The 22,171-nt window shown below is 41.9% G+C and overlaps 1 protein-coding gene across 4 annotated transcripts in view; it reads left to right on the top strand.

Annotated features, from left to right (window-relative positions):
* The window catches only part of MID1 (midline 1), a 726,570-nt gene that overhangs the window by 581,923 nt on the left and 122,476 nt on the right, over positions 1 to 22,171 (top strand). For all 4 annotated transcript variants that reach the window (XM_082245438.1, XM_082245439.1, XM_082245436.1 and 1 more), the window contains exon 3: positions 8,664 to 8,759. In XM_082245438.1, coding sequence (XP_082101564.1) covers positions 8,664 to 8,759 — 96 coding nt within the window. The remainder of the gene's footprint in view (positions 1 to 8,663; positions 8,760 to 22,171) is intronic.

Below are 22,171 nucleotides of genomic sequence, written 5' to 3'. Positions count from 1 at the left end.
TCCTGCGCGCGAGCTAACGGGGACAGGGTGCTTTAATTTTTTTTTTTTTTTTTTTTACTATTTATTTTATTTTTTATTTTTACACCGTTTAACAAAAAAAAAAAAAAGGATAATTTTTATTTCTATTACAAGAAATGTAAACATTACTTGTAATAGAAAAAGGCACGACAGGACCTCTTTTTTGGGAGATCTGGGGTCAAAAAGTCCTCAGATCTCACAAGTACACTAAAAGATAGAAAAAAAAAAAAAAAATTATTATATAAAATGAAAAAAAAAAAAAAAGGACCTTTAAACCGGTTGCTAGGCAACAGCATTTTCCGTAGCTCCGGTCCTCCAAGACCATAGAGTCAAGTGAGGGCAAGCTTGCCCTCACTCGACATTCTGTCTGTGAGGATCCGGGACCGGATCGTTTTCCCCGCTGTCGGCGGGTCCGGTAAGCGGGGAAAAGGACCAAACGCGGCGGGAGGGGGGGGGCACCTCTTCCGCCATCCTGGAAGGGTGATCCCACGGCGAATCCGCCGCTGGGACCACCCTTATCGGAAAGCCAACCGTCCACCGTTTAAAAAAATACCAGGGTTATGGCAGCTATCTGCTGCCATAACACCGGTATTTAGGTTTAAACGGAGGACGTATATAAACCTTTTTGGACTTAGACATGGTGGCTGTATGAAGGGCGACAGGTACTCGGGTACTTTGTTGGGCAGGTGACAGGTACTCTGGTACTGATGAGCAGGTGGCAGGTACTCGGGTACTCCGATAGGCAGGTGACAGGTACTCGGGTACTCTGATGGGCAGGTGACAGGCAGGTGATAGGTACTGATGAGTAGTACTGATACTGATAGGTGATACTGATACGTGATAGGTACTGATGAGTACTGATGAGTAGTGATGGGTACTGATGAGCAGGCGGCAAGTACTCGGGTACTTCAGGCGTCAGGTACTCTGATGAGCAGGTGGAAGGTACTCGGGTACTCTGATGGGTAGGTGACAGGTACTCAGGTACTCTGATGACGGGTGCTCCGTTGACAGGTACTCAAAGTACCCGAGTATCCACCATCAGAGTACCCGAGTATCCGTCATCAGAGTACCCGAGTACCTGTCATCAGAGTACCTGTCATCAGAGTACCCGAGTACCTGTCATCAGAGTACCTGCATACCTGTCATCAGAGTACCCGAGTATCTGTCATCAGAGTACCCAAGTACCTGTCATCAGAGTACCCTGGTACCTGTCATCAGAGTACCCGAGTACCTGTCATCAGAGTACCCGAGTACCCGTCATCAGAGTATCCGAGTACCCGTCATCAGAGTACCCAAGTACCTGTCATCAGAGTACCCGAGTACCTGTCATCAGAGTACCCGGGTACCTGTCATCAGAGTACCCGGGTACCCGTCATCAGAGTACCCGAGTACCCGTCATCAGAGTACCCGAGTACCCGTCATCAGAGTACCCGAGTACCCGTCATCAGAGTACCCGAGTACCCGTCATCAGAGTACCCGGGTACCTGTCATCAGAGTACCCGGGTACCTGTCATCAGAGTACCCGGGTACCTGTCATCAGAGTACCCGGGTACCTGTCATCAAAGTACCCGAGTACCTGTCATCAGAGTACCTGAATACCTGTCATCAGCCCATCAGAGTACCCGAGTACCTGTCATCTGAGTACCTGATGGGCTGGTGACAGGTACTCGGGTACTTTGATGGGCTAGTGACAGGTGCTCTTTATGGGGGGGGGGCAATCAGTGTGTTTGGGGTGCACTGTACTTGGTAACTAGCTGTTACCACACTCTCCTCCTCACACAGGATCAGTGTGTGAGGAGGAGAACACGGTGACAGCTAGTTACCGTGTTCTCTGTTGACATTTGTGACCGGCTGTGATTGGACACAGCCGGTCACATGGTAAAGAGCCAATTTCATTGTCAAGAGCCAATTTCATTGGCTCTTTACCTAGATCGGGGATCGACTCTGTCCGAGGGACGAGCCTCGTCCCCGATCGCTGCTCTGCGCGCCCCCGGGGGGCGCGCATTGCAGAGAGAACGAGCGGCTCGTGCTGGAGCCGCTCATGTGATCGGCTGTGATTGACACAGCCGATCACGTGGTAAACAGCCAATTTCTATTGGCTGTTTACCTTGATCAGGGATGGGCTATGTCCGAGGGACGAGCCTCACCCCCGATCGCTGCGCTGCGCGCCCCCGGGGGCGCGCAGTAGCAGCTAGAGCGGGCGGACGTCATATGACGCCCGCCCGGATCCGTACAACCACCATGCCGACGTCATATTACTGTGACTCGGTATGGAAGTGGTTAAAAAGGCCAATATAATACAATTATATATAAAAATGTAAACACTTTTAAAAAATGGACATTTTCAGTTTTCAGCCAGGTGCATCCTGCATTTCCGGTTTTGGCACCAACATTTTTATTTGGTGCACCTCTAGTTGAAATATAGATACAGTACTGTATAGAGCAAGTACACAGAACCACAACCGCCAGAAATGTTAACTAACTCACACGATTGGAAATGCAAACGTATGTTCGTATCTTTGACAGTTCGCAACTTAAAGGTTCGTATTTAGGGGACTAACTGTATAGATGTGGAGCCTGTAAAACTGTTCAATACTGAAGGTAAGGCTGAAATTCAGCTTTAAAGAAAGCCCTCCCTGAACCCTGTAGCTGTAGGCACTGTGGAGATATTCTTCCTTATTTTTCACAGCAGTAGCACTGAAGTCATTCAGGGCTCATGCACACAAATGTACAAAGCCTACATAAAAACTTTCCAGGGAACCGCAGCTGCTACATACAGCCACCCAGACATCAATATGACGATACGGGCTGTATACGGTTATGCACTAGGGGCTGTGTAAAGTGATCCATACACTCATGGGTGTATGCTCCGAACACACACTGTGCAAACCCCAGCTCATAACTGCTTACAGCCTCATTTGTTAATTGATGTCTACATTGTACGGCCTTGTGCATAAGTCCTCAATGAGGAGCTCTTCTCAGGTCCTCCACCAGTGCTTTTGGCTCCTCCACCCTGCCGAGTGTCCCCATAGGAAACCGCTTACTAAGACGGCACTTGTGCATGCTCATTCCCGTGCCCTATTCTGTGTGTCCATAAGACATACAGAGCATGGCTCGGCTCGGCCCTGCCCTCCTGCTCCCTTCCTATTAACTGTGCTTGATTGCGGCAGGAGCCATATGTAATCTCCACCACCCCCCTTCCACATTTAGCAAAAAATAATGTTTTTAGGGGAGTGGGTACCTGGTTTTAACAGGTACCCACTCCCACTTCCAGCCAGATCACCTAAACAATCTGAGCAGAAATCGCACCCCTTCCCCCCGTCCTTTGGAAGCTGGCTGGGAAGCACCAGGAATGACAGTCGGCTTCTTTTAGTTAACATGCCAGGGAACCGAAGAGCAGTAAAGAACTAGCCCAGGTCATGGCCATCTTACTGAATGGGCACGCTGGGCAATTGCCCGAGGGCCCCACTTGCCCGGGGGGCCCCAGCGACCCAGTCAAGCATTATTCCCGATTCCCATGTGCATCCCGCCAACGAACTTAGCAGGTGGCAAGCTCCTGCCGGCCCTGCGCTGCTGTCAGGCCACTTGGGCCATGGAGGGGGAGCCCAACTGCAGGAATGCCTGTCCGCTTCCATGGGAACAGGCATACACAGGACAGTCGAGTCTGACTTCTGTCCGTGTGTGTTCACCGGACCCAGCCGCCCAACTTGGAAGCTGTCATTAGCCTGGCACTGCTGTACCAATAAATATTGCATTATCGACAATTTGCATTTTTATTCTCATGGGTGATTGTGTAGGCGGGCCCCAGTGCACTGCATTGCCCGGGGGCCTATAATGCTCTTAAGATGGCACTGTCCCAGGTGGGGATGGCACTGGTTCCCTGGACAGCTAAGTGTCCTTTTATTAAAAGTCAGCAGCTGCAGTATTTGTAGCAGCTGACTTACGTTTTTTTTTTTTTTTAGGGTAAAGAACCTCTTTACCCAAAAGGGGAAGCTATGCTTGTTTACACCCTCCCCACTTCCACATTTAGCACCTTTTGGGGGGGAAGGGGGAGCAGGTACCTGGTTTTGACAGGTACCCGCTCCCGCTTTGGGTAGAATCACCGCACGGCGATCTACGTCATGCCTGTCCCCTCCTCTTTCCCCCCTGCTGCCTTCTGGGACCTGTGTGTGTCCAAGAAGATGGCGGGACCATTCAGACGAGTTCCGCTGAACTTTCTGAAGGCTTTGATGCCGGTTTCCCTTACTTGCAATGCCAGTGCCTGCACCTGAAGCAGATGGTAAGATCGGCTTGGGGTGCCAACATTGCGGGATCCCTGGACAGGTTGGTGTCCTTATATTAAAAATTAGCAGCTACAGTATTTTTTTCCCCAGACTGGAACTCCGCTATAAGGACATACTTAAATGTCCAAGCCTGGCCACAGGTCGATCTCATAGTTTTAGCAGCCGGATCAGATTTTGACTCTTTTGGGTTCTGCATGCATTTTCCAACTGGGAACTCCTTGGTTGCCTCACATAGATAGGTGACTCTAATTTTTACCTCTGACCTGACAACAGAAAAAAAAAAAAGTGTCCATGATTGAGGACTGTAGCCAATGTCCACTCAGTGGCCATATTAAATCTTTCTTTAAACAAGCACTGCAATGAGTTTAGTAGCAGGTACTGCTCTAGCTTTGAGAAATATGGACAAACGTATTCATATTTCTTTGTTGGAGGTTATGTCTTATCTCTCATGAAAAGGTCGAGATGAAAGCAGGAGACAATTGCGTGATTGAATTGTTGGTTAATACCTTTGTCCCGGTCATAAAAATGACATTGTATTTTACATATTCCTGTGACAAGATCAAGAAGCCGTGTGTAAACTTATAGCATGTATTACTGGGAGTCTCATTATATTTTATGGCCTGTCTGAAAAATATCAAAAAGAAATACATCCACATGTCCTGCATAGTGAACATTCCAAATGTAATTTGCTGCTTGGCTTATGTGGGTGTTCCGCCTTTGTCTTTTGAGACTCTGGCCACTGAGATCATTTGAATGTGAAGACTTTAAAAAGAAATTAGTTATTTTGTATTGATATTGGGTTAAGAACACAGCACAGACGAGTTTAAAGAGGGTATATATTTAAATTAGACTCTACTAGTTCCCTAAAAAGCTCCAGAAACTTGTATCTTTCTTGGGGAAAAACACGAGGTTCCCATGTAGGGAGGTCAAGTAAGTGCAAAATGTAATACATTATATTGCAACACTGAGTAGATTACCAGTCCTTCCATATGGTGGCTGCTCCTAAGATAATAGTGGCTCCTTTTTCTTTTTTTTTCCTTTCTTTCTTTTTTAACTGGTGATCCTCACAGTAATATACTTTCTGCTCACTCACTATCCTAGGATAGGAAGCATATTAGAACTATAGGACATCTTCCTAATTCCTCATCTCCATATCAAAGGATCTGGGGCAGGGCTGATAACATAGTTTGAGATAATAATTCAGAGCGCAAAGAACAAAAGACAGCACTAGATTTCTGGCAGGATCAACAGGTATTTTTTGCACTTATCAAACATATATAACAAAAAGCTTTTAGTGGTGTGTTTAAAATATCAAAGGAGAGCAACCAAGTTAAAGGAGGAATACAGCCAAAGCTCATTTGGCAGTACTTACTTCTCCTGTGAATCACAGGAGTGTAGTTAGTTCTGTACTCCTGTGCAAAAAAGTAAATCAGCGCAATTAAATATAAAGTGGTGTAGTGTTAAGACCCAATAATTTGGGACACATAAAGAAAATGCAGCAGCTATATAAAACCTCCTTCATTAATGGGAGAAATGAACTATAAATAGATATGTATACAGCGCTATATAAAATCAAATAAAGTGACAATGTGCATCATATAAATCAACAAACTCGTTTTAAGTTCAATATATATTCCTCTTAAGTGCAATAAATAATGTCCATAAGGTGTATTCAAAGTAAAGTGCATAAGAGTCCACTAAAATATAAATATAACCGTGGATTAAAATTCAATAAAGTGCTTGATAGATGTTTCATATCAAAGTGCAAGTGACACCACCACCGTTTAGCCACCAGATGGCCTCTCACCTCACTGAAGCATTTCAACCAGCATTGAATCCTCAATATGACCAGTATAAGGAATGCCACTTCCTGAATCGACCTCACTGAAGCATTAAACCAGCATTGAATCCTCAATATGACCACTTCCTGATTCGATCTCTCACCATCCCATGGACATGATATGTGAATAAAGATAATGAGGCATCTAAGTGTACACTGCTATTATCCTTTAATTGATTCACATTCAAAGTAGAATTGCACTCACATGAATCGGCACAATGGGCTTGTGCGGAGCGTACACGCCAAAAACAGTAGCTGTCGGGAGCCGTGCTGGTGGGTCGCTGCTCTTCCGTCCAGGTCTCCTCCCCCTATACGCGTGGCGTCTTACGCTTTCGCGACACGACTTCCTCAGTAGGGGGTCTCAGTACTGAGAAAGTCAGTTCTGTACTCCTGTGACCCGTTTTCAGCAGACAGTGGGCAGAGCCGGTCCAGACTCGGGCAAGATCGCGATAATGAAGTCAGGATCCACCCAAATGCCTGGACTGGAACCTGAATCAGCATATTAGCGAGCCGTCCCAACCCTCTTAAAAGCCCAGTGCTCCAGTGAGCAGGGGGGGGGGGGGTAGAGCAGAAAGTGGTGACTGACAGCAGTTCTCTGCTCAGGGAGCCCTGAAAACCAAGCGATAGGCAATGTTTGATCACTTGGTTCTCAGTCTTAGAGTTGGCAGGGGACAGATGCAAGATCATACTGATGTTGCATCCACCTAGGTAAGTATGATTCTGAAAACAAAAACCAAACCCATACTTCTATTTTAATTTCTAGATATAGATACAAACCAAAAACACTATTTCATTTTTAATATAAAATTAAAAACTCCCCCTTATATCCATGTCTCCATGCTTTATTTTGCTGAAAAAACTACTACTTTGAAAAACAACCCCCTAGCATTTCTCCCAGTGGCAATGGCATTTGCTTCCTGGAATCCATCTGCTCTTAACTCCAGCATGCAGGCAGGAGGGTGTGCTTAGCTGAGAACCCCCCCTCCTGAAGTTTCCTTGGTTGTATGACCTCATTTGCCTAGGCAAGAAACCAGGAAGTAACTAAAGAAATGTAAAAAAAAAAAAAGCTTAAAACAAGTAAATATGATATACTTTCATCTATTTACTAATGCTAGAAGCACAAGGATTACAAATAATCAATGTTGATTCGGAGAGTAAAGTTTCAGTTTAAAGGATGATAGAATCTGTTAAGTTTCTTTTATTCTGCTTGTAGGGTGAACAAGAAAAAAAAAATCTATAAATGTATGACTAGATTTAGGCTGGCCATAGACAGTTCGAATCTCGGCCGGTTCAGCAGGATCTGGCCAAGATTCGAACCGTGTGTGGGCTGGCTGAATGTAACAAGTTGACCAAGTGGCTCAGCAGGAGGGTTTCCCCTGTCAGCAGTGTTGGTGTTGATGGGGGAATCATGCAAATTTCTTTCCTGAATCCTGAGGTTTGCAAGAAAGAAACTTCGACCATCTATGACCTGCCTTTAGGCTTCATGTACACAGGACGTTGTTAAAAGTCCCTTGAATGCTGGAATTTTTAGGACGTTTAAAACGTCCGTTGTGTCGTGTTTGCACCCGCGTTTAGCGGGCTTTTGCGTTTAGAACCGTTTCTAGAGGTAAAAAAAAAAATCATTCCCCTTTAAAATGGAAAAACGCGCGCGCTAAACACAGGTCATCGCGTTCGGTCGCGTTTTTTCGTTTGAAACGCTGGGAAACACACGTTCGAACGCAAATAATTGCTTTCCAAAAAACGTCCCTGAACTCAACTGCCTGCAAATGACTGTAAACGACCCTGTGTACATGAACAGATAAGATAACATAGAGGTGGGTTCAGGGGTTTCTGAAAAAAACGCCCAACTGCTCCTAAATGGCCGTTTACAAGTTGCAGTGTACATGGACCCTTAGAGTATCCGCATTGTATCACAAACGAGAGGCTGACTAAGTCTGACTAAATCTCTACCTATATCTAAAATATAATGGTCCTTAAAAAGGAGAAGAGCATGCAGGGGCATGCAAATTACTTCCTTTGCTTTAGGTCTGTTTAGAACACAATCCTTAATCTAAAGTTGACTAGGCATAGAAAATTCTAAAATTTTTTACATTTTGGAATTTTATAGTTTTTATCCTTTTGTGTAGGATTATTTTGATATAAAGGCTGTGATTGATTGAAGGATGTTACTAAATCCTCGGAAACATCTTGTGAGTTCTCCTTTTATGTAAGGAATCTCCCTAATTCAATAATAATGTTACATGTAATATTAAATTATGATACAGGAAAAGTATTACTGCCTTGGTATAAATGGAGCCTTTAACAACTTCACTAATAATACTGAATTTATTGGTTTTACAATGGTCTTTTCTCTCTCTAGACGTGAACTTTCCCTCAAAGCCATGGCACTGCAATTATTGTCTGGTCTAATTTCCTATCCCCATATTCTAGAGATATATTTTCTTGGTGCGTGCTCACTTGATGTATTATGTCTTTATTCCAACATGTCAACAGTTTCTCTGTTTTGCTTCTGTCTTCTGCAGCAAAGCTTGGAATGCAACCTCACCAGCCTCATCAAAAGAAACACAGAAATGGAAATGCTGCTAGCCAAGCTTATTCAGACCTGCCAACATGTCGAGGTGAGTACGAATCTCTAATCACTTGTATTGCACTGTCGTGTCATCTGTAGTAAAACGATCTACACCCTGGATTACTGAAGTCTTGCTTTTTGAAGAATTGTTTAGATCTTTGGAAACAAAAGGGGATTTTGCTTGTTGACTCATGAAAGTGAACCCTTGTGAAAGGGTAATACCACAACAGTAATTGTTTAGGAAGGAGGTTGGCTGAGTGTAATGGTTATCTTGGTTGGTAAGCTGTCACGTTTTTGAAGTCTGTTTTTAAAGGAACTATCCATTTCAAAATACTTTAGTTTAGTGCCGGTGTTCTAAAATTTCAACGGACCCGTGAAAATCCTGGACCCTCGTCACTTCCGGTGACGCTACGTCACCACCAGCTGGTGCGAGCCCCGGTGCGCATGCGCACAAGACATTTTCCAGGTCCGATGAAATTTTATGACTTAGCGAACAGCTCACTGAGAGGAGGCGGGGCTGAGGCACCGGGTATGTACGGTCCACCAACTCCACTTCCGGGTCTATGCTTCCGGGAAAAGAAAACAACAAAAAAAAGATCTATGTCTGGAACGCATAGACCCGGAAGTGGAGTTGGTGGACCGCACAAACCCGTTGCCTCAGCCCCGCCTCCTCTCAGTCAGCTGTTCGCTAAGTCTTAAAATTTCATCGGACCTGGAAAATGTCTTGTGCGCATGCGCACCGGGGCTCGCACCAGCTGGTGGTGACGTAGTGTCACCGGAAGTGACGAGGGTCCGGAATTTTCACGGGTCCGATGAAATTTTAGAACACCGGACTCTTTTTTTTTTTTTTGTATTTACATACAGTGAGGGGAAAAAAGTATTTGATCCCCTGTTGATTTTGTATGTTTGCTCACTGACAAAGAAATGATCAGTCTATAATTTTAATGGAAGTTTTTTTTTTTTAACAGTGGGACACAGAATAACAAAAATATCCAGAAAAACACATTTAAAAAAAAGTTATACATTGATTTGCATTTTAATGAGTGAAATAAGTATTTGATCCCTTCGCAAAACATGACTTAGTACTTGTTGGCAATCACAGAGGTCAGATGTTTCTTGTAGTTGGCCAGCAGACAAAACTGAGTTGCACACATCTCAGAAGGGATTTTGTTCCACTCCTCTTTGCAAATCCTCTCCAAGTCATTAAGGTTTCAAAGCTGACGGTAACTCGAAACCTTCAGCTCCCTCCACATATTTTCTATGGGATTAGGATCCCAGACCTTAATGTGCTTCTTCTTGAGCCACTCCTTTGTTGCCTTGGTCGAGTTTTTTAGGTCATTGTCATGCTGGATTCCCATCCACGACTCATTTTCAATGCCCTGGCTGAGGAAGGAGGTTCTCACCCAAGATTTGACGGTACATGGCCCTGTACATCGTCCCTTTTGTTGCGGTGAAGTTACCCTGTCCCGTTAGAAAAACACCCTCAAAGGATAATGTTTCTACCTCCATGTTTGACGATGGGGATGGTGTTCTTGTGGTCATAGACAGCATTCCTCCTTCTCCAAACACAGCGAGCCGAGTTTATGCCAAAGAGTTAGATTTTGGGCTCATCTGACCACAACACTTTCACCCAGTTCTCCTCTAAATCATTCAGATGTTCATTAGTAAATTTCAGACAGACCTGTACATGTGCTTTCTTAAGCAGAGGAACCTTGCGGGCGCTGCAGGATTTCAGTCCTTCACAGCGTAGTGTGTTACCAATTGTTTTCTTGGTGACTATTGTCCCAGCTGCCTTGAGATCATTGACGAGATTTTCCCGTGTAGTTCTGGGCTAATTCCTCACCGTTTTCATGATCATTGAAACTCTACGAGGTGAGGTCTTGCATGGAGCCCCAGACCGAGGGAAATTGACAGGGGTTTTGTGTTTATTCCATTTGCACATAATCGCAACAACTGTTGTCACCCTCTCACCAAGCTGCTTGGCAATGGCCTTGTAGCACATTTCAGTCTTGTGTAGGTCTACAATCTTGTCCGACATCCTTGGACAGGTCTTGATCATGGTGGAGAGATTGGAATCTGATTGATTGCTTTTGTGGACAGGTGTCTTTTCTACAGATAACAAGCTGAGATTAGAAGCACTCCCTTTGAGGGTGCTCCTAATCTCAGCTTGTTACTTGTATAGAAATCTTGCTGATTTGATAGGGGATCAAATACTTATTTCACTCATTAAAATGTAAATCAATTTATAACTTTTTTGAAATGCTGTTATTAAGTACCTTAATATTTCTGTGTTTTAGTGTTGTGTTTTCTACTACATGGTGGCAGATTAGGAAAGCGAGAAGAGCAAATCAACCTTTTAATGTGCTGCTCAGTGAGCTTGCAAGTGGCTGTATAGTAAACTTGTAGACAGGAGGAGAGAGCAAAGTGAACATAGTGATGATGTCACCAGTTTAGTAGGACCAATCAGTCCTTGGTCACTTAGCAGGCTTTCGGTGGTTCATGACCAACCTGAATTACTAAAAAGTGACTCCCCTTCCCAATATAGCATATATTTACCTCTGAATTAGAACCCAACATCCCCCCCCCCCCCCAGAAAATATACCATTATATTTTTGCTAAAAATAATATATTTCGAACGGAAAGTGATTGACCAAACATGGATGTCCTTTAGCCCTCCCATGGTTGTGGAGTGGAAAACAGTCTGTTCCCTCAGAGTATGGAATTATTAGGTGTACTTAAGGTATTGATCTTACTCTCTTTGAGAATTCTTTTGCACTATACGATATATGTAACCGATAAGTATTTTGGTCTATTTGTGCGAGTTAATTTAGGTGTAATTTGTTAGATAGATGTGGGTTCCAATGAACCTTCTTTGTTTGAAAAAATATACAAGAATTGATGGATGTAATTTTACGCTATTGTGGTATTCTCTATTTTGCTGCCAAACAAGCCAATGTCTGCTGCTTATTGATGTCCGTATGCTTATGGAAACTACTACTACTGACTCTGTTTGGAATTACATTATTTATCTGTGTGTTTGAATAACCTTCTTAGTTTGTTCTGTCTAGAGTGCCACTCAAGCGGCGGTGTGTTTACGATTAAAATTTTATAAAAAAGATCTGATTAAAAAAAATGCTATGTTTACTATGTTTTAGTGATAAATGAAACGATCAATGCCGTTCATTCAGGAAAGCGAGGGGCTGGAAAACAGGACATAATTACCCCCCTCAATGGAGCTTGCAGGAGTGGAGGAAAGCTGGCAGCGCTCCGGGGGGCAGGGCACACAAGGGGGCCTGGACGGCACAGGGGTGGGGATGATCAGAGTTGGGGTGGGGGCACAGATACTGATTCCAGGCAGAGCAGCCAGATGTAGGGAGAAGAGGGGAAGCCAGAAGCACTGCAGGGGGAGCCACAAGAAGAGCCCTTTTGAACTGATGAAGCATGAGCCCGGTACAGGAAGGCTGGCTATACTGCCTTATCAGTGGCTCTGCTCATTTTACCCAAGTCTATCCATCGATCAACTTGGGTACAATCAGCATATCGGATTTTTGCATGCAATTATTGCCAGCGGCTCTAGTCGCTAACAAAAATCACTGTGCTCTCCCTGCAGGGACGGCTCCCTGCTAAACACCCCAGCTCCTGCTTTTCATTTAAAGCAAAAATAAAACCTTGTTTTTTTTTTAATAATAAACCTTTTATACTTACCTGGTTTGGTAATAGTTTTGCCCGGATCCTCCTCGTCTCAGCTCCCCTGACAGTGCTCCTTGCTCCTTCCTCTTCTCGGGTACCCCCAGAGCAAGCAGCTGTGCTTCTGAGCGGCAGCTCTGTGTTACCATGCACACACGGAGCCGTGGCTCAGCCCCTCCCCCTCTGTCTCCTGATTGGCTCACTAGCTGTAATTGACAGTGATTGGCTTTCGGCAGACACTGCTGTCAATCAGGAGTGCGAGTCACCAGAGGGGCAAGGCTTTACCTTGATCGAGAGGGGGTCCAGGTAAGTATTGGGGGGGGGCGCTGCTCACAGAAAGTTTCATGGAATGCATGAAGGTAAAAAAGCTTGTGTCTTTATGCCTTTACAACCACTTTATTCTACTTATAAATGGTACAAACAACAATAAAACTTGACAGGGGTTCTGATATTTCATTACACAATCCACAACTAAAATAAAGTTTAGACTATAAATACACTTAAACCTTACATATACAGTATCAATCTATTAGCCAAGCATAGGATGTGGAAAAGGGCTAAAAATTGCTTTTAAAGAAGTTATACATAAAAACTTAATATGAGAATATCCAATCCAAAGAAGTCCAGCGTACATACACTGCCTTGAAAAAGTATTCATACCCCTTACAATCTTCCACATTTTGTTATGTTACAACCAAAAACGTAAATGTATTTTATTGGGATTTTATGCGATAGACCAACACAAAGTGGCAAATAATTGTGAAGCGAAAGGAAAATGATCAATGGTTTTCCAAATTTTTTACAAATATCTGGAAAAGTGTGGTGTGCATTTGTATTAATACCCCTTTACTCTGATACCCCTAACTGGAATCTAGTGTAACCAATTTCCTTCAGAAGTCACCTAAATGGTAAATATAGTCCACTTGTGTCTAATTTAATCTCACTATGAATACAGCTGTTCTGTGAAGTCCTCAGATGTTTGTTAAACAACCTTCATGAACAAACTGCATCATGAAGGCCAAGGAACACACAAGACAGGTTAGGGATAAAGTTGTGGAGAAGTTGAAAGCAGGGTTAGGTTATAAAAAAATATCCCAAGCTTTGAACATCTCACAGAGCACTGTTCTATCCATCATCCGAAAATGGAAAGAGTATGGCACAACTGCAAACCTACCAAGACATGGCCGTCCACCTAAACTGACAGGCTGGGCAAGGAGAGCATTAATCAGAGAAGCAGCCAAGAGGCCCATGGTAACTCTGGAGGAGCTGCAGAGATCCACAGCTCAGATGGGAGAATCTGTCTACGGGACAACTTTGAGACTACGATGAGACCAGAATTTAACGTTTTGATTTAAAAGCAAAACGCTATGTGTGGCAGAAAACTAACACTGCACGTCACCCTGAACACACCATCCCAACTGTGAAACATGGTGGTTCCATCTTCATGTTATAGGGATGCTTTTCTTCAGCAGGGAAAGTGAAGCTGGTCAGAGTTGATGGGAGGATGAATGGAACCAAATACTGGGCAATCTTAGAAGAAAACCTGTTAAAGTCTGCAGAAACCTGTTAAAGTCTGCGGAGGTTTACAATGGATTGGTTTAGATCAAAGCATATTCATGTGTCAGAATGGCCCAGTCATAAATCCAATTGAGAATCTGAGGCAAAACTTGAAAATTGCTGTTCACAGACGCTCTCCATCCAGTCTGACAGAGCTGAGCTATTTTGCAAAGAAGAATGGGCAACAATTTCACTCTCTAGATGTGCAAAACTGGTAGAGACATCCCCAAAAAGACTTGCCGCTGTAATTGCAGTATTGACTCAGGGGGGCTGAATACAAATGCACACCACACTTTCCAGATTTTTATTTGTAAAAAAATTTGAAAACCATTTATCATTTTCCTTCCACTTCAAAATTATGAGCCACTTTGTGTTGATCCATCACATAAAATCCCAATAAAATACATTTACGTTTTTGGTTGTAACGTGACAAAATGTGGAAAATGTCAAGGGGTATGAATACTTTTTCAAAGCACTGTATTTGCTTGTATCACAGTGCATTCCATTTTAGTACACAGATTGAGAGTTGAATTTGTTGAATGGAATGTTTTGTAGCATGTCAAAGCTTTCCGGTTCATTGTAATTGCACAGATTTAAAACTTTTCAACATAATCAAGTTCCCAAGCATGTTTCTTAAATTTAATATACAAAGTATACATGTTGCTAGTTGCGGAAATTGGTTCCTCCTTGGGATTACTTTCATCAGCTTGGCTCTTTAATGATTTTTATTCAGGACGTTTAGGCTTCTTACGCGTACGAGGTACTTGGCTTCTTATACATCTGCTTTTACTTTCCCGATAAACTATCACAGGAATATAAACCGAACATGAAAATCTGAGAAAATCACTTTTCCTCCGCTGCAAAGTGTTTAGAGGCACCGCTTTGAAGTAGCCGTTTTTCTTTTTTTTTTCTTTTGCAACCTTAGAAAATTTGACAGATACTGTCTAATTAGAAGTTTGACAGAACTTGATCAAAGTGTAGGCTCAGAGCGCTTGTGTTACCTGACATATGTGGAAGTGCTGACAATTTAATAGAAAGCCATGATGTGATTAGCAACAAAAGCTTATTTTTATTTCACAGCCCAACTTCCTTTGTGTGGATATAGAGCATTTGTATTGCAGAGCTGTTTGGAAATAGACTTCATCTCTGCAAAATCATCGTATCCAGGCACCTGTCAAAACAGGTGTGTTCAAATGGAAGTGTATTTGCATATTTGCATTTTTAAGTAAAATATATTTCAGACCTGGATGTGACAAACTGAGCATAAAATGAATAATTGCACATACAGAGGTCTATTACAACAAAGTAAATTCAGAGATATAGGCAACTGAAATGTCATTTTTCCTGAAAAATTCATAACTGCTATTTTTGTGTAAGGCCTCCCTATTGTTAATCATATAAAAAAAAAAACAATGGAAAGACCTGAGAGGCGGGATGGACAGGGCCAATGTCAACTTTTATAGAATTAAGCCGGCCATACATGGGTTGAATTTCAAAGTAATTTTCTTTCAAAACCCGTAACTAAGAATTCTCGTTCGAATTTGGCTCCATTTGTGAGTTGCAACAATGGCTGATTTTCGTGCGGCCATCGAATTTGAGTGATCGGGCGTGTGAGAAATTTAATTGAAAAAGAAATGTGCATGAGCTGGAAAGAAAAGAGCCACAAAAATGTATTTTCTGTAGCAATATAAGGTGAAATTGAAGGACTTGGTTGGTCACATTTTCAAAATCAATGATGGCTCCATCGGATTACAAAATGCACAAGATTTCTGTGAAAGTCCACGATTGTAGTTCTGCAGCACCTCAAGTGATTTCTTGAATTTATTGCAAAATCCACTAAATTCAAATCACGCGTTGTATACAACAGTTTCAACCATTCACAGTCCTTTCTCAATTAAAGCATGCACATTTTTAAATGTGAAACTAACACAAAATGTTTACATAATAATATACAATAAACAATAAAATGTCACAGTGTCTCCACCTTAGGCCCCTTTTACACGAGCAGACCGATTGGATCCACCTGACAGTTTTTTTAGGCAGACCCGATTGGACCATCCATTGCCTTCAATAGAGTGGCAGATCTGATGACACCCACCAACATTCGATTCTGTCTGCCAAAAACAGACGGATGGGGGATCCATTCCCCATCCGTCTAAGGGACCAGATGACAGTCAGATATAAACAGACAGGCGATCTGTTTACATCTGACCTCCCTTAGAGAAAAGGGGCATTATTTTCCATCCACAGTGTAACCTGTAAAAAAATTCACATGGAAAAATGACAAAAAAAAATTCACAGAAATAGGAGCAAATCCAAATCAGCATTTAACCCTTTGGGTTGTATTGAGTTCAATTCTGCTATCCATTTACCTTCCCTGTGTTTCAACTGAAGCTCCCTGTTACCACTCGAATGTGATCGATATTCATTAATCTGAGCTGTGAGATTAAATGTCTGTGTGAAGCAAAAGGTTTAGCAACAGGGAGCTCCGGCTGGTCTGCCCTCAATGAGGACATGTGTTCTGATAATCTATCCTTCATCCTCTGTGTTGTTTCCTCAGTGTAGTACAACCCACATGGGCATTTTAACAAATAAACTACAAAGGAACTCTCACATGTATAATACCTCTCAATATTTATCTTCCTGCCTGTGTGTGTGGAAGGAGGGGTGTAAAAAAAACTAACCCTTTATCATGCTTGAGCAGTGTACACAGGACAGGCATGGAAAAGATCTATTGCGTTTAGGACCCTGAAACGTCCAAGGCTGCTTCTTAGCAAGAGCTACATCAACATTAACACAACACAGATTGTTAATGCTGATGTAGTTCTTCCTAAAAAAGAGCCTTTGACATTTCTGGGTCCTGAACACAATAGATTTTTTTTCAATGTCTATCCTGTGTTTATTGCTCTAGCATGATGAAGGGTTCATGAATGAATAAAAGGTCCACCTCCTCCATTCACAGATAACTTTTCATTCATGGAAGCTATAGTACGGCTTCTGTGAATGGGGGGAAATGGTGGGCATAGTCAGTACTCTTGATGAGTCACAGGTTCCTCAGCTCTGTTAACCCCCGCACCACCGGAATATTACTGCTGTGGCGTGGTGGGACTTTGGATTTCAACCAAAGCAGAAGCCTTCAGCAAAAGGGACACTTACTAATCATAGTAAGTACTGCCCCTTGTGCTGAGCTGATTTAAAAAAAAAAAAAAAGTTTAATATACGTTACTGTGCAAACGTTTTAGGCAGGTGTGAAGAAATGCTGTAAAGTAAGAATGCTTTTTTGAAAAAAATGCATATTTTAATTGCTTAATTTGACCAACTTACAAAATGTAAAGTGCGCAAACAGAAAAAAATAAATAAGTCAAATCAATATTTGGTGTGACTACCCTTTGACTTCAAAACAGCATCAATTCTTCTAGGTACACTTGCACACAGTTTTTGAAGGAATTCGGCAAGTAGGTTTTTCGAAACATCTTGAAGAATCTAACCACTGATCTTCTGTGGACGTAGGCTACCTCAGTCCTTCTGCCTCTTCATGTAATCCCAGACAAACTTGATGAACAAGGAGCCCTGGAAGTGATAGTTTTGTCTTCACAGAGCCTTTGGGAATACATGAAGAGACAGAAGGATTTGAGGCAGCCGACATCCATAAAAGATCTGGCCAAGATGTTTGGAACAACCTACCTGCCGAGTTCCTTCAAAAACTGTGTACAAGCACACCTAGAAGAATTGATGCTGTTTTGAAGGCAAAGGATGGTCACACCATATATTTGTTTGATTTGGATTTCTCTTCTGTTGATTTATTTACTTAATTACATTTTGTTAGTTGATAAAAGTTAACTATTAACACTTCCTACTTCTGAAAGCATTCTTAAAGTAATATTCAAGGCAGAATTTTTTTTAAATAACAAACATCATACTTGCCTGCTCTGTGCAGTGGTTTTGCACTCTTCTCTGGTCCTCGGCCACTTCTCCTGACCCATTTCTCCTGCCGATTGCCCCCATTGCAAGCAGCTTGCTATGGGGGCACCTGAGCAGGCTAGCGCTCGAGACGCTGTTCTGTGTGTCCATTCACACACGGCGCGCCGCTCGGCCACGCTCTCTCTTCACTGGCTCACTGGCTGTGATTGACAGTAGCCAGAGCCAATGGCTCCCACTGTTGTCTCAGCCAATGAGTTGGAAGAGACCCAGGAGAGCTTCTGTTCCTGATGGGGCTCATGTAAGTGTTAGTAGGGTGGGGGGCTGAATGTTTTTTTTACCTTCAGCAATAGAGTGCTTGAGCCTTTACAACCACTTTAATTACAGCATTTCTTCACACCTGCCTAAAACTTTTGCACAGTACTGTATATGTAAAGAACTGCATAAATTGACAGTGTTATATAAGTACCTGTAATAAATAAATAACTAAACGTAGGCTTTAAAAGGCGACTCCAGACAAACTGTTTTATACGTAGTTGTATTGTGTGTGTGTATGTGTGTATATATATATATATATATATATATATATATATACAGGGACTGTTAGACCAGCCTAAAGATTTGTAAGGTAATACAATATTTTTGTACCCTAGTATATGCAGGAAGATTTTTTTTTTATGGGATTTTAGCTGTGCCATAAACACAGTAAAGCCAGAAGGTATATGGTAAAAATACATATTTTATTAATACATCATCAAATATATTTCTGTAGACAAAAATACTTAAAATAGGCAACTTGTTTCTTTTAGTTCAGTTCTGGAGGGTATTTTCGCAAAAGTCATTAACAACGTGGTGCTTATGCCGACATGTTTCACCACTTAGGGCTTCCTCGGGCGATTTGATAAATAGTCACTATTAAAAAAACACAAAATATACCATCATAATATACAAAAATGAATCAAATAAAGCACAAATACATATATCAGGAGATCAAGAAATCAATTAAAATTAGTGTTTGCCAGATGTAGCCACTCAACTGCTTACCCAACAAGGTCTCCCAATATCTCCAGAACAGGGACCGCCAAAACGATGTAGAGGACACAAGGGGGAGCCATGCAGCTGCAGAGGGCACACTGAGACCAGGCTAGAATATATAGGTATTATGCATTAATTAATGGGCTCAACAAAGTGGACACCAAGGAACATTAGTGACACACCACCCAGTATGGTTTTAAAGCATACTTACAGCTCAAGTTGCTAAAATAAAATGAAAACAACCGAGGGTGCCAGCTTAAAGCGCCAATTGTCAAACAAGGCCACGATGGAAAGCTGAAATAGTAAATATCAATATAAATGGGGGGTTTTAGGACTGTAATAGTCTCCAAAGTGAGCAACAGTTCTTATGTTAACTAAACACTTTGTAGCCATGTTATCGCTATAGTGTATATTAAGAAAAATAAACCGTTTTTTACTCTTCAAAATAAATGGCAGTGAATTAGTCAAATCACTGATCTACATTGTTGCAGATCAACTGAGTCCCTAATAAAAGAAGGGCTTTAAGTCGGTAGTAATAAAGTATCATGATGCATTGTTTCAAAAGTGTCAGCGTGTCAAATGGCTAAAGACGGTTTAGAATTTGCTTAATAGTCAATGGCTCAAAAATAAAGGAGAAAAAGCAGAAGGGATACAGTCACTATTTGCGCACAGGAGAAGTTTTTTTACCTTGCATAGTTGTGTGGTTGGATGGTCACCCTTGGGATACATCTCACCCAGTGAGATGGAAGCTGGATGTGTCAGCTTTATGTGCCCTCCACCCGGCTGGTGTCTGACGTCACCAGCCGAATGCCGATGTGCAGGCCCCACCGCGCATGAGACAGTGTCTGGAATTACATCAGATACTACATATACCAGGGTGCACCATGACCCAAGAAGGAGGGGCGGTGCAGGAAAGTGTACTCACACTATCAAGTGGCTGTGAGGCCACAGGACATGCGCCAGATTTTTGTACCCTAATTACAATACTGAGTTATATGGCTGCATATCACAAGCTGTATGACAGTGAATCTGTTTACACAACACTGCATGCCTAGTGTCTATTCTTTGGACTACTGTAGCATCTGTTCCTGCAAACCCACCTAAGAACCTCAACTTCTTCTCTGTCAGAGGAAGCTTTCCCTTTACGTGCCAAATGTAACCTTTCAGGTGGTATGGTGTAACATATGCTAGCATAGATCAACGCTAGTTAAACCTAAAGAATTGGGAAATCATTTAATGATTATTGAAAGAATGTTTTCCAAAATATGTAAATACGTTCACGAATTTACATATTATTACCAAAAATTAAATGAACTTTAAAACCAGCTCTGACCTCTGCAGCTTCAAGCACAGAGAAGCAATTCATCATCAGAGATCACAACAGAAGCCAGGAAGTCATCCAACTCAACAGCTTTTCTACCCCTGCTCCTACCACCCATCAGTGACTTAGCAACCTCCTAAACTCTCAGGTGGGGGAACAGAGAGAGAACAACATGAATGACCTCACTGTTTCTGCTGTGAATTTTGAGTATAAATTGCTCCACTGTGCCTGCAGCTTGAGAGGGCAGTAAGGATTTGTTTAAAAGCCAATATACTGCTAGGGAAGAATATGAAAACACTTTAATGTCCACAGCCTAGCCATAGGTTCCCTTTTAAGGACCCTTAGCAACTCTAAACAAAAACCAATCAGTGATCTGCTAATGATATTTAGTAGACAGTATGTTGCACCTACAACTGCAAGCTTGAAACTTCATTTTTTAACCTTAAACTGATTTAAATGTAATCCAATGGTACTATTTTCCAGCAAAATCCCACACATTTCTTTGAGGTTTGTAGTTTCTAGTCACCTGATTCTTTATTGCAAAAGTATTAATATCACTATCTAGGAAATAGAAAGTAATATACAGTTGGTGGTACGCAAAATAGCAGACATGTATAAGCACATGGTTTGCAACTGGTGGTCTTACAATACCAAACTATGGGCACTATAGTTGTTTTAGGTAGCAGGGTGGCCTGGAGAACTACAGCTATGACTTGATGAAAAACAGAGACCCTTGCAGGTTGGGAATTTGGAGTATATCATTAACCATGAAAAATAACCAGTACCATTCATAACAAATCACTAAGGCCTACTGCAAAGTTATTAGCACCATTTGCTTTAAAAAAAAACTACTAAGATCAGTCATTTAAAATCTGGTTAACAGTAATGTTGGCAGCAATGGGAGCATTGGGGTTTGGCTCCCTATTTTCTGGCACTGGTATTTCATTATAGATGAATTTATATTTAATGATTCAGTTCTTTAATTCCATGAGTTTACAAAAGTTTTTTAAGAAGTGTAGCAAAAGCCATTATGACTAAGTTATGTGTGGCCAAGGTTGGACTTTTTGTGCCACAAGTTTTTTTTTTTCTTGGAATAAAGTTTTTCGTTCTCACATGGTATATTGGGCAGCAGCCAAAAATACATGAGAAATATGCGTTAAATATTTTAATGGCCCATTATAGAATTTTCAAATTATGGCTTTGTTTGGCTTCTTGGCATTTTTCCCAGAAATAAGGATCCAGAGCCACCGGCACACTGGACCTACCGGAACTCCTAAGTCTGCCACCCAAGACTCTTATTAAGTAGTTTCTCAATGATATGGTTCCAGGTCACCAGCAATGGTCGTCTTTATTAGCTCGTTGGATTTAGACCTAACAGTCTATGAAAAAATAAATATACCACAAATTGGAACGACCTTTGGAATAAAATATGTAATTTCAGTCTGTGTCAGCTTTTAAGAGTATATTTGAATCAGCACTCTACGATTTCTGCATGTTTTCATATGGTGTGCTTAAGTGTTTAGTCTCTAATAAGGTAACCTCCACCGTAAAAGTATATAAACACCTCTTGACCTCCCCAATAATTGTCCTCTTATGGTAATATTCACTTGCCAAAATGGATTAAATTTGATCAAACATGCCTTGGAGTCATCACATGCACACGGATACTGTATGATGATTGAGTTACACCAGAGCAATGAATTAAATTATATTTCAGCCAAACTAGCAGAACAAAGGGGAATTTGTTTTAGGTGAAATATCATTAATAAATGCATAGAGATTGTCATTTTTCTTTCAGTTCTTAAAATTTACAATTTTAAGCTCTTTCCTTGTTCAGTCTTCTTTGTTAAGCGTTTTCAGAAAGTACAGAAGTTGCATAGGTAGGCATTTGTACAGAAAATATATGGGCAATACAATAATGTGAGTGTTAGATATTTTAAAGA

Source organism: Pelophylax lessonae (genome assembly GCF_965119305.1).
Source record: "Pelophylax lessonae genome assembly, chromosome: 2".
Taxonomy (NCBI): domain Eukaryota; kingdom Metazoa; phylum Chordata; class Amphibia; order Anura; family Ranidae; genus Pelophylax; species Pelophylax lessonae.
The sequence above is the reverse complement of the archived record's forward strand: the minus strand, read 5'-3'. Positions and strand labels throughout refer to the sequence as shown.